The sequence below is a fragment of the Neovison vison genome, chromosome 5 (assembly GCF_020171115.1).
Source record: "Neovison vison isolate M4711 chromosome 5, ASM_NN_V1, whole genome shotgun sequence".
In the NCBI taxonomy this organism is placed as follows: domain Eukaryota; kingdom Metazoa; phylum Chordata; class Mammalia; order Carnivora; family Mustelidae; genus Neogale; species Neogale vison.
Genome location: NC_058095.1, coordinates 71,235,379 through 71,246,452, shown reverse-complemented (window position 1 = coordinate 71,246,452; position 11,074 = coordinate 71,235,379). Strand labels below are relative to the sequence as shown.

At 58.6% G+C, this 11,074-nt stretch overlaps 1 protein-coding gene across 1 annotated transcript; it reads right to left on the bottom strand.

The window, feature by feature from the left end:
* Positions 1–1,058: 1,058 nt before the first annotated feature.
* Positions 1,059–4,808, bottom strand: LOC122907809 (ATP-sensitive inward rectifier potassium channel 12-like). Its single transcript, XM_044250636.1, is given in 5 exon segments — positions 1,059–2,078; positions 2,080–2,327; positions 2,330–2,404; positions 4,566–4,682; positions 4,685–4,808. Coding segments are annotated over 5 exon segments (1,584 nt in total).
* Positions 4,809–11,074: the final 6,266 nt, after the last annotated feature.

Here is an 11,074-nt window from a genome sequence, read left to right as displayed (position 1 = left end):
CTGGGGCTGGCCCACCTGGGGTCTCTAAGGCATGACTCACACTGGGGTCCCATGGGAATAGGGCCAATCTGCTTCCTGGGCGTCTGGGAACACGCCCTCCCTTCCCACGGACCATCTACTCCAATATTTTCCAAGCCTCCCTCACTACGGAAAGGGTGGAGGCTATCAGGCAGAAAAGGAGAGAAATAAAACAGGAAAATCCGGTGGGGGTGGGGAGAACAGACCCTCCATGGCAGGCAGGTCCCATACCCAGCCCTGAGACGCACCTCTAAGGTACAAAAGTCAAACTCAAAAAGCTCAAACTAGTTTTTTTCCCAGCCCCTACCCCCATCTCTGTGACTCTGGAAAGCTTTTATTATGATCATTAACATGGTCTTTGTTTTTCCATCACAAACATCATCTAATCCTCCCGTGAGCAGAAGGAACCACAGATGAGACCCGCGCTTGCGCGTGCGGACGGCGCCGCCCAGCACACACTCGGCCTTCATGGAGGAGAGGCCTGTCCAGCCTCGGGGAACCTCGTGGAGCCCCCATCGAATGCCTGCATCTCGGCAGACCAATGGAATTCTCACTGTCCATTTTTATAATCCCCAGAAATTAAATTTTTTTTGTCAATCACGTGTTAATTTTTTTTTTTTTGTAAACAGTCTTACTCAAGCTATGGTTGAGAAAGCCAAAACCAGTGTTTCTCCCCAAGTTAAAAACCAGCGAGGTGCCCTGCAGCCTGCCAGCCTTCACCCACAGAGGCTGGATGGCCACTGAGCCACCACCAGGCAGGCCGCAGTTCTAGCCTCAGACGGAAGCCCCTGGCTCCTGTCCTGGACCCCAAGAGGCTACCTCCCTGCACCTGCTCCGGCCTCTGAGACCAGCGGCGGCCCACTTTGGTCGCCCATTCTCCCGCCAACCTTCCCAAGCCACTGCGAAGAAACATAAAACATCTAAAACGCTACTGAGTCTGCAACCAGGGCACCTGGCCCGTTCTGCTCAAACCCAGGGCCTTGGAGGGAGACCGGGCCTTTCCCTGGTGGGGTGGATGCTGCACCTTGGCCCATGGTGGCTCAGATCTCTGACTCCTGTCTGTAAGGCCGCTGCTCGAGGCCGCCACCACCGGTCTGAGGTCTGTCAAAGTCATGCCGGGCCTGGGGGCTGCGGCCATCCTGGTCTCCATCTGCTTCATCTTCCTCATCGCGGCTCAGGAAAGCCAGCTCGTTCTTGTAACAGAAGGAGTTGGCACTGGGCAGCAGGAATTTGTTCTCCACCAGGTCCTTGGCGCTGCAGCGGGGTGTGGAGGGCACCTCGTAGGCCTTATGGGAGTGGGAGTAGTTGATCTTGTACTGGCTCTTCTCCTTGAAGAGGACAGGCTCGAAGCAGTGGCCCCACAGGATCTCGTTGGCCAGGTAGGAGCTGAGGGCCTGCGTGGTCATGGCCGTGGCCTCCACCATGCCCTCCAGGATGACCACGATCTCGAAGTCATCCGTCTCCAAGTCCTGCCGGCTGATGCCAAACAGCGGGCTGGCCTCGTCGATCTCATGCAGGATGGTGATGGGGGACACGAGGAAGATGCGATCGAGGCCCTTGTCGAAGCCGACGTCGATGTCGATCTGGTCCAGCGGGATGTACTCGCCCTCCTCGGTGACCCACGGCTTGATGAGCTGGGCCCGCACGTGCGCCTCCACGATGTGGCTCTTGCTCAGGTTGCCCCCGTGCCACATGAGGCAGAGCTTGCCGTAGCGCAGGGCCACCACCGCGTTGTGGCTGAACAGGAGCGTCTGCACCCGCTTCTTGGGCCGAGCCATCTTGGCCATGATGGCACCGATCATGAAGGAGTCGATGATGCAGCCCACGATGGACTGCGCCACCACCATGAACACGGCCACCGGGCACTCCTCTGTCACACAGCGCAGCCCGTAGCCGATGGTGGTCTGTGTCTCGATGGAGAAGAGAAAGGCTGCCATGAAGCCGTGCACCTGCATCACGCAGGGCGTGCGGCCACGGCCCTCCGCCGGCTCCAGGTCGCTGTGTGCCACGGCGATGACCCAAAAGATGACGCCGAACAGGAGCCAGGAGGCGAGGAAGGAAGGCCAGCGAGAAGATGAGCAGCATGTAGTGCCAGCGGATGTCCACGCAGGTGGTGAACATGTCAGCGAGGTAGCGCTGCGACTTCTCATCCATGTTGGCGAACTCGATGTTGCACTGGCCATTCTTCTTGACGAAGCGGTTCTGGCACCGGCGCCGCGTGTGCACCTTGCCGATGCCGAAACCGTTGGCCCCTGACATGGTGACCAGGTGCAGCCAGTCCTCCTCCGATGACACAATACTGTAGGGTTGGCCCTGCCAGCCGAGGTCATCCCGGGAATGGGGGGGCCCTGGCTCACCCCTCGGCCGGCTCCACGGGGGGCGGCTCCTGCAACAGAGAAGACAGAGGGGCTGGCGGAACAGGCCAGCCCGGCCCAGGCTTCTGCCCCCACCCAGGGCCCTCGGCCTTGGTAGGCGGCCGTCTGCGCCCTAACTCACCACCCACTGAGCTCTCCATCTTCCCTCCTCAGCCAGCCCCTCACCCTCCTTCTCGGCTTGGAAAACAGATCTGGAGCTTCCCAGGAGCTCTGGCCAAAAACCTTGGCTTCATCCTCAGCCCATGTGAGCGCCCCCCTACCAAAGGCTCTGCTTCCAAAGTGTATTTATAATCCTACCTCTTCTCCCACCGCCGTGGCCTGAGTCCCCATCATCACCCACCCGGACTAGCACGGCGGCCGCCTCGCCAGCCTTTGTGCTCCGGCCCCCACCCTGGTCCAGAGGCAGCGGGGGAGCCTGGCTGTCCTCTGCTCAAAGCCGGTCTCTGCTGGCACCTGCGAGACCCGCGTGAATGGAGTCCAGGGCCCCTCAGCTCTCAGGCCCAGGCTCCTTGCTCACCTGCTGCAGCTCCCAGCCTGTGCGCTGCTCCTCAGGACGGGCCCTCACATTCTCGGCCCGGACACCCTCCCGCTGCCTCAGCTCCCTCAGTCCCTGGCCTCCATGCCCAGGAGCAGCTTCCTGAACCCATGGGAGACTGTACCCCCTCACCCAGGTCCTCACGGTAACCCCAAAGCACTGACCTCTGACACCATAACAGTAGTAACAGTAACGGGAAGAACAGGCCTGGGGTCTCACCCACTGATCCCACCGTGAGACCACTGGCCTCCTGAGCGTCGGGAGTTTGCTGTGTGGTTCACTGCTGTCTCACCCCCCGGGTCTCGAGCAGAGCCTGGCCCCGAGGATGCCCTCCTGATGCTCGAGCCTTGTGCCCCACGGCACCCACTCCCAGCGCCCATATACCACAGCCTCCATCCATAACTAGGAGGGGGTCCACAGGTCAGTGCCCAGAGGGGTCACTGACTGACCCCATCCCAGTGGCCTTTCCCATCACTGCCTTTCTCAGCTCTAAATGACAGCACCTAGGGAACACTCAGAGTGCCACTGTCCTTGGCCCATTCAGGGGAGCACTTGGTGGGCTTGTCGCGCACACACACACACACGTACGCACACCAAGCTGTCTCAGGAATGTCCCATGGCATGACCCCTGCAGCCAGACACACTTCTCTCAGGCCCACAGCCCATGTTCAGCTCCCAGACGGGCCGGCAGTGGCCCCTCCCCCAGGGCCTCGCCGGCTCCGGGCTGGCCTATTGATGCCAGGCCAAGGCACCTGCAGGTCAGAGGCCATGGTGCCGCCTGGACCTGTGGGCACTGAGGCCATCTAGCCCTTAGTGTCAGGGCTGCAGGTGCTCAGGCCCTCAGCCTGGCTCAGCAGGGCTGAGCTGGAAGCAGGGGGAAAACCCTGGCCGGCTGACCTGGCCAGGACGCTGAGTCGGGCATACTCCCCTCCACCACTGGGGACCCCATCCACCCCAAATCCCCAACTGATCACACCGGGAGGCCACTGTTAGACAAGGCTGGGAGCCCTCAAGTGCCCTGAAGACAATGAGGCCCCAGATAAGAAGGTCCCAGGGAAGCCATTCCAGAAGCAGAGGCAGGTGGCTGAGTACCCACCAGAAACCCAGAAACTGGAAGCGACTCACCCAGTGGGAGGCAACACTGGGATTTAGCCCCTGTCTGTGTGACCAGGTGCAGCCAGGGCCTCAGAGGGAGCACAACATCTGACCTCTGCTTCAAACACCTGAGAGACAGGTGAGGGAGAAGTGCACATGAGCAGCCCGGCTGCACATCCCTCCTAGGGTCTGTCTCCATTTCCAGATGCTTCTGAATCCCCAGAGCGGGCTCGTATGTAACACTCACGGCCCTTACTGCCCTACTCCTCAAACTGCAGAGAAAGCAGGCCAGACACATTAGCAAATGGTCTTAGATTATCCTTGCAAAACCCCAAGAAGGTGGCTGCCATCATTGCTTCTACCATGAATGGAGATTCAGAGAGGTTAACTGACTTCCCCAAAGCCATACAGCCAATAAGCAAGAGAGCCGAAATTCGAACCAATCTAGCTTATGTGAGGTCTCCTGCCGACATGTCAGGCTCTGCAGGTGCCTCTTCTCACACTGCCACCACCCCCCGTGGCTACTCCGCTGACCACCTCACCATAGGTCTGAGGAGCTGAGGCCTGGGACTGTGATGGTGGATGCTGCTTCTGCCTGGGCCAAGAGGCAGGGAGCCGGGGGTGGTAGGGACCCCGGGTACTGCACCAAGAAGATGGCTTGATTCCTGGGCCCTCCAGGCGGAAAAGGCCAGGGCCCAGGTACTTAGATGCTGGCGGCAGGCCACTGGACTGCAGGGGGAAGATTTATGTGGCCTGGATGCCGGAAGGGACGTCCAGCGGGTCATGGCTGCTCCAACTGGGGCTCTGAGCAGCTCGAGTCCTGCAAGGGACAGAATCAGAAGAATCAAAGGCCAGAGAGCCCAGCCTGACGCTCTGCTACCATCAGCTGGGGAGCCCCGCACCTGGCCAGCTCCCAGGCTGGGATGGGAACTGTGGTGACTCCTGGTGTTTCTCCCTGGGCTGGGCACCTGGGACCCACCCAGACTGTGTCACGCAGGCTTGGGAAACCCATCAACTCTTCTGTTGATATTCCTCCTCAAACCACACAGAAAATCAACAGGTTCACGTTCACACTTGCTCCCTTGTTTCTCAGCTAGCAACTGAGACTATAAGCAGAGTCACTGTCCAAAGTCACCCAGAAACTAAGGTTGAGACAGAGTTGGAGCTCCAGGTATTGGTCCAGTCCTCAGCTTCCCATGGACCCATCCTGCCATGTGTGTGCATGTGCGTGTGCGTGTGTGTGTGCATGTGACGCTAGGGGTGTGGGGAGCCCCTCCCAGGCTCTCGGTGACTGCAGCTCCACAAAGAAAGATCCGGAAGAGGACCCATGAGTAAAAACCCCAGCACCACAAACTTGACAATCGTCCCAAGGACACTCCACATAGACAAACACAGGTGTGGCAAGAAGGTCATGTAGCCTTGACATCTTTAAAGACTCGATTTAAGAAATGTGGGACAACATCCCCAACCAGGAATATGTAGGCTGGTTGCCTACACTCTTGCTCAGTGATGCATACAGTTAGATCAGAAAAGAAATGTTATTAGATTTGTTTTTCTACAAGAGGCCTCAGCAAGTAAGGAGACTGGCTCCCCATTTCATAGATTGAGAACTGAGGCTGAGACCTGTCCCAGGTCACAGAGCAGTTTGTGGGCTTGGATGAGACGGTAAAGGCAAGGGTTAGGATACTGTTGGTAGATGCCCAGGTCGCCCAGTGGGGACCTGAGGCGTTTTCTGGAGGGAAGCGGGAGAGAGGTCCCGGGGTGGGCTACCTGAGCTAGACAAGGTGACTTCGACACTGAAAGTGGGTAGCGAGGCAAGTCCAGCAGGCAGAGAAGGGGACAGTGCAGTGCGCAGACCCAGACACCTCCAGGAGACAGAGAAGCTGTCCCCAGCCCTGCTGTCTCTTGAGCCCACTTCTCTGCCGGCCAGATCTGTGGACACAGACAGACTCCCAGCCACCGGGGCGTTTGGAGCACAACAGGGCCAGGGCTGGGAGCTTTTAGAGTGGCAGCTACCACATGACCCAAAGGTGGGGCCCAGAAGTCACTGGGAGGTGCCTCCAGATGGAGTAGGACACCCCATGGCCTGTCCCCTGAGGCTCTGGGCACCTCAGGTTTCGGCAACATCCGGCAGAGAAAGAGGGCAAGGCGGGGGCCCCAGTCTCAGATGTCAAGAAAGCACTAGCTACAAGAGCGGGAGGAGCTAAAGCCCCCCACCCAAGCCTTTCAGCTGGCCGGAGTGCTTCGGAGGCAGGAGCGCACTGACCAGTGCCCACTGTGTGCTCTCTGCGTGCCCGGCCTCGTTCGAGGAGCCCCAGTGACCTCCCTTAATCCCTGCAACAACCTTATGACTATTATCCCCATTTTCTAGATGAAGAAACTGAAGCTCAGACTGGGTCACTTGCCCGGGGTCACATGGCCCCTAAGCAGCAAGTTCCCAGTCTAGAAGGTGGGGAGAAACCGACCCCCGTCGCCCCCAGGCCCCAGGGTCAGACCACAAGCCTGACACTGAGTTCCCGTCTCAGTCCTTCAGGCCCCGAACCGTGTGCCAGTAAGACAGACAGACAGTCCCGAATCTCGGCACTGAAAGCAGAGGTGAGCCCCTGACGGGTGCCCCTGACCCAGGGCCCATGTTTGGAACATCATGGGATGGGGCACTCACTACCTAGTGATCAAAGCCTACAATGGGAAAAAACTCCTCGCGGATCCCGTGGTTCCGGGACAGCCAGTGCGTGTCCTGCGGGCAGCTGCCACCACCTCCCCCGTGTTCCGGGACAACCTCTGCAACTCTCCTACTCTAGGAACTGCCGACATCTTTAGCGAGAGAGCTTGATGAATCCAATCTTCAAGTTGCAGGCAAAGAGACTGAGGCTCGACCAGGGCTCTGGGACTCTGTCACACAGGAAGTGAGAGCTGGAGCCAGGCGGGGGCAGGGAATGCACAGCCAGGGCCTAGTGCCTAGTGCCTGCTGGTTGGGGGGGGGCACCAGGGAATGAGGGGGCTACCCAGCGGCCCTTGAGGAGGCCGAGGTTGGCGTGGAGTGGAGCCGGAGGGCTGGGAGCACCGTTTCATTCTCACACTGGGGAAGAAGACGACCATCTCCTTGGCCCCTTTCAGGCCAATTTCCCTTCCCCTCCCCAGAGCACAGACCGCCTTTGCCTGCAGTGCACACCACGGCCTACACACATTCAGAGTCTACTCAGTGCAGGTTTTCTGGGCCAAGCCCATGCTGGGTGCAAGGAGAGAAATAGCCAGACTAGTAGGACAGTGGAGATGGTCACTGGTCCCCCTGCACACCGGGCCCTCACCACCTCAGGCCTGCCTGCTCCATTTCCAACCACTGACACTAGGCTTTTAGCCCGAAAGCTCTCTCCGGCCGCTGGCCTGCTCTCAGCTCCCACATCAGAAGGGCTAGGGAATGAGCGCTCCCAGAGCAGGCTTCCTGGAGGGGGCAGCCCCCTGCCCCCAACAAGCGTACTCTGGGTGCCTGGTCTACACTGCCTCCCCAGACCCAAGCCTCCTCTCCCAGAAGTCCCCCAGCACCACTGGCCAGTGGGGCTCCTCCTCTTCTCCCAAACCTCTGCCCTCCTCCTGTTCCCCTCCTCCTCCCCCTCCCTGTCCTCTCCCTTCACCCTCCCTCTCCCCCTCCTTTCTTCCTTCGCCCTCCTCCCCTCCCCTTCCTCCTGCCCCTTCTCATCCTTACTCTCCCCCTTTCTCCTGCTCCTCCCACCTCCTTCTCCCCCTTCTCCTGTCCCTCCTCCTAGGGTCATTTGGCAACCTGACCACTTCCCCAGTTGTCTGAGCCGAAAGCCTGGTCACCTCTCTCCTCCAGCCTCCGTACCCACTCCCTCAGCAGGTCCTGTGTGGTTTGACTCCTGATTTCTCAAAGCTGTCCGCCATCTAATCACCTACATCTTCCCTCCAGTCCAGGCCACTCCCCCTGGTCTGGACACACCAGCAGGCCTCTAATGTGTTGTGCTGTGGTGCCCCTCTGCCCCACGTTCTCCGACCCCCAGATCATCGCTAAAGGGAATCTTCAGACTCCTCCCTTCTGTCAGGGGTCAGAGGAACAGCAGAACCTTTTCAGATCCTCCGGCCCCAGGCTCTTGCTTTTACTGCCGGAAGCCACCTTCTACCTGGTCTGAGAGTTGCCCTGGCCCAGGCCGCATCGCTGGCCAACCTCGGAGGCGCGGAGAGGCTGGAGCAGGCCTGGCTCAGAGGAAACACTCTCCGACCAGACGAAGGGAGGAGGGAACGCGCGGCGGAGAAGCAGATGGATGAGGAACGCGATGGACGGTTGTATGAGGTGAAAGACAGGTGCACAGGTGGGCGGTCAGGGAGATGATGAAGACACGGGACTGATGGGTGGACGGGTGGATGGGTGGTAGCCAGGAAGATGGACGGGTTCGGCGGACAGAAAATAATTCAGTGACTTGGGTGGATGGCTTAGTGGCTGGATGAAGAGATGGACGGGTGGGCGGGCAGGCAGATGAGCAGACGGATGGACGGCCAGATGGATGGGTGGTGGATGGAAGGACACAGTGGTATTTGGGTGCATGGATGAGTGGCTGGGATGGTGGGTGACTGGCCGGGAAATGGGTGAATACGTGGAAGGAAAGACGGCTGGATGCGCTGGGTAGGTGAGTGCGCAGGTGGGCGGACGGCAGATGGATGGGGGGTGTGCGGAGCTAGGCCGGCAGCGGGTTAAGGAGAGGCTGGAGGGGAGAGGGACAGGTAAGTAGACAGATGAGTGTCTGCTTGCCGGATGGCTAGATGGATCGATGCCCATCGGTGACCTCCATTTACCTCTTGATTCCTATCTTCTAAGTAACGGTGCTGAGCAGGCAAGTGGCTGTCTTCAAGGCTGTGTCAGCAGCAGCTGCCATTTCCCAGGCCCCAGATGGAGAGGGATCAGTCGCTGCAGGACCCTAAAGTTAACAGAGCAAAGCCAAATTAGTATAGATGGTGCTGCTCTCCTCACAATGGCTCCAAAGTCTGAGATTTCTACCTAAACCCACATTTCTGCTGCTTCCCTCGGGGTCCTGTGGGAGGTGGGACCCACACCTCTGACACCCACACCTTTGCAGCTTGGGAGTCTGTCTATGAAACCGTTCTGAACCAGTGGAGGGCAGAACAGGATGGGTCTCCGGGGAAAATTACAGCTGCTACTTACGGAGTGCCCACTGATTGCCAGACACTGTGGTAGGTGTCGCAGGGACTTTAGCTCATGTTATCCTCACAACAACACCACAGGGCTGGAACCATCCCTGTTCTCATTCCAGAGAGGTGGGCAGTGCGGTAATTTCCCCAAGGTCACCGAGGAACTCAGGTCCCTAACCTATGCTCCTGGGCACCACCTGCAGAGTCTTCCCAGTGCCAACCATAGGGTTCAAGCACGGACGGACAGAAGGACAGACGGAAGGATGGATCATGGATAGATGAATGGATGATGGGTAGGTAGGTGGGTGTGTCTATGGCTGGATTATGGACAAATGGGTGGGTGGGTGGATTATGGGTGCATGTGTGGGTGTGTGGTGGATTACAGATGGACAGATGGGTGGGCGGGCGAGTGGATGGCGGATGCTAGACAGACGGATGAGTAGGTGGGGAGAGGAGCAGGTGAATGCATGCATGGGTGGATGGATGCAGTGGCGTGGTGAGCGGGACAGATGAATTTACAGATGAGTGCATGGGTGCATAAATGTCTCTATGGATCGGTGCATGTTGGTAACCTGTCAGACACTTGCCTTGGGCATACACACACCCTATGTCGTCCCAGCAACCCAGAAGCCTCACTTTTCCCACTGTCAAAGGGGCCCGTGCTTTTCTCCCCACGGTGCTGTGTGAATGGGAGGACAGTGTGGCGGTATGGCCCTCCGTGAGCTTCCAGAGGCAGGCCTACTCACCTTCCCCCACCTCCCAGCCACCAAGGCCACAGAGCCCCACCCCTTCACAGCTGAGCTGGCTGCCGTCCACTGTCGCACTGGCTTTTCTGGCTGGGATCAAGGGCACTGTGGGTGATTCACCCCCACATCATAAGTCTCCTGGGGCAGGTGACAGCGATGGGTTTAGAGGCGCACAGACCTGGGTTCAAGCCCTCTGCCCGTCACAAGCTGTGTGACCTTGGGTGGCTCACTTCTCCCTTCTGGGCCTCTGCTCACTCCATAAGGAAATGTCCTTCTGGTTCCTTTTGACCTTCCAGGCTCTTATCTCGAGACTCCCTGTCCTCAGCCCCCTGCTGCCCCATCCCTCACCATTCCTTGAGCAGCAGCTGTGGGTCTCTTAGCCCCGACACCCTGGAAGTGATGGGGAAACTGAGGCCCAGGAAGGCTCTATCATAGACCCACATCACACTGGGAATCTCCATGGCAAAGACTTGTGCCCAAATCCCTGATCTTTGCCCTTCCCCTAGAATGGGCCGACACTGTGCCTGGCCTGAGGGCCCACTTCTGTCTTCAGTGATTCCAACATTCAGTGTCACCTTGAGGGAGGGCTTCTTGTTCCGGCTGCACAGACAGGGAAATTGGGTCTCACAGAGGCTAAGTCACTTTCCCTGGGTACCCTGGAGCTGGAACTCCAAAAGATGAGCTGTCACAGGGCAATCTTTTAGGGGGAAAGATGTGAGACGGTCCGTCCTGCCCCACTTTCTGTGGGCCTGTTTGGTCCTCTGGCCAGCCCCAGGCTCTCTCAGTCTTGTTTCTGATGCCCTAGTTCCTAAAAGGGCTTTCCCCAGACCCACAAACCCAATCACATGTGTTCTCACCTGTGAGGAGGGCAAATTAGTCCCATCCTCCAGGGAAACAGAGGCTCCAAGCAGAGAAGTGACTGGCCCAAGATCACAAAGCCACTGAGTGAGTGGCAGTTTGGAGATAGGAACTCGGGTCTCTGGACACCCTCTCCAGTGCTCCACCTGCTGCCCTGAGAGGACCACAGCAGCCCATGATGTGAATTCAAATCTCCGAAGTTCACCAAATGCTTTCCTGGGTCATGGGCACGGTCCCAGATTGGATCAGTTGGGGGGCTGGGGTGCTTGCACATAACATGGGAGCAG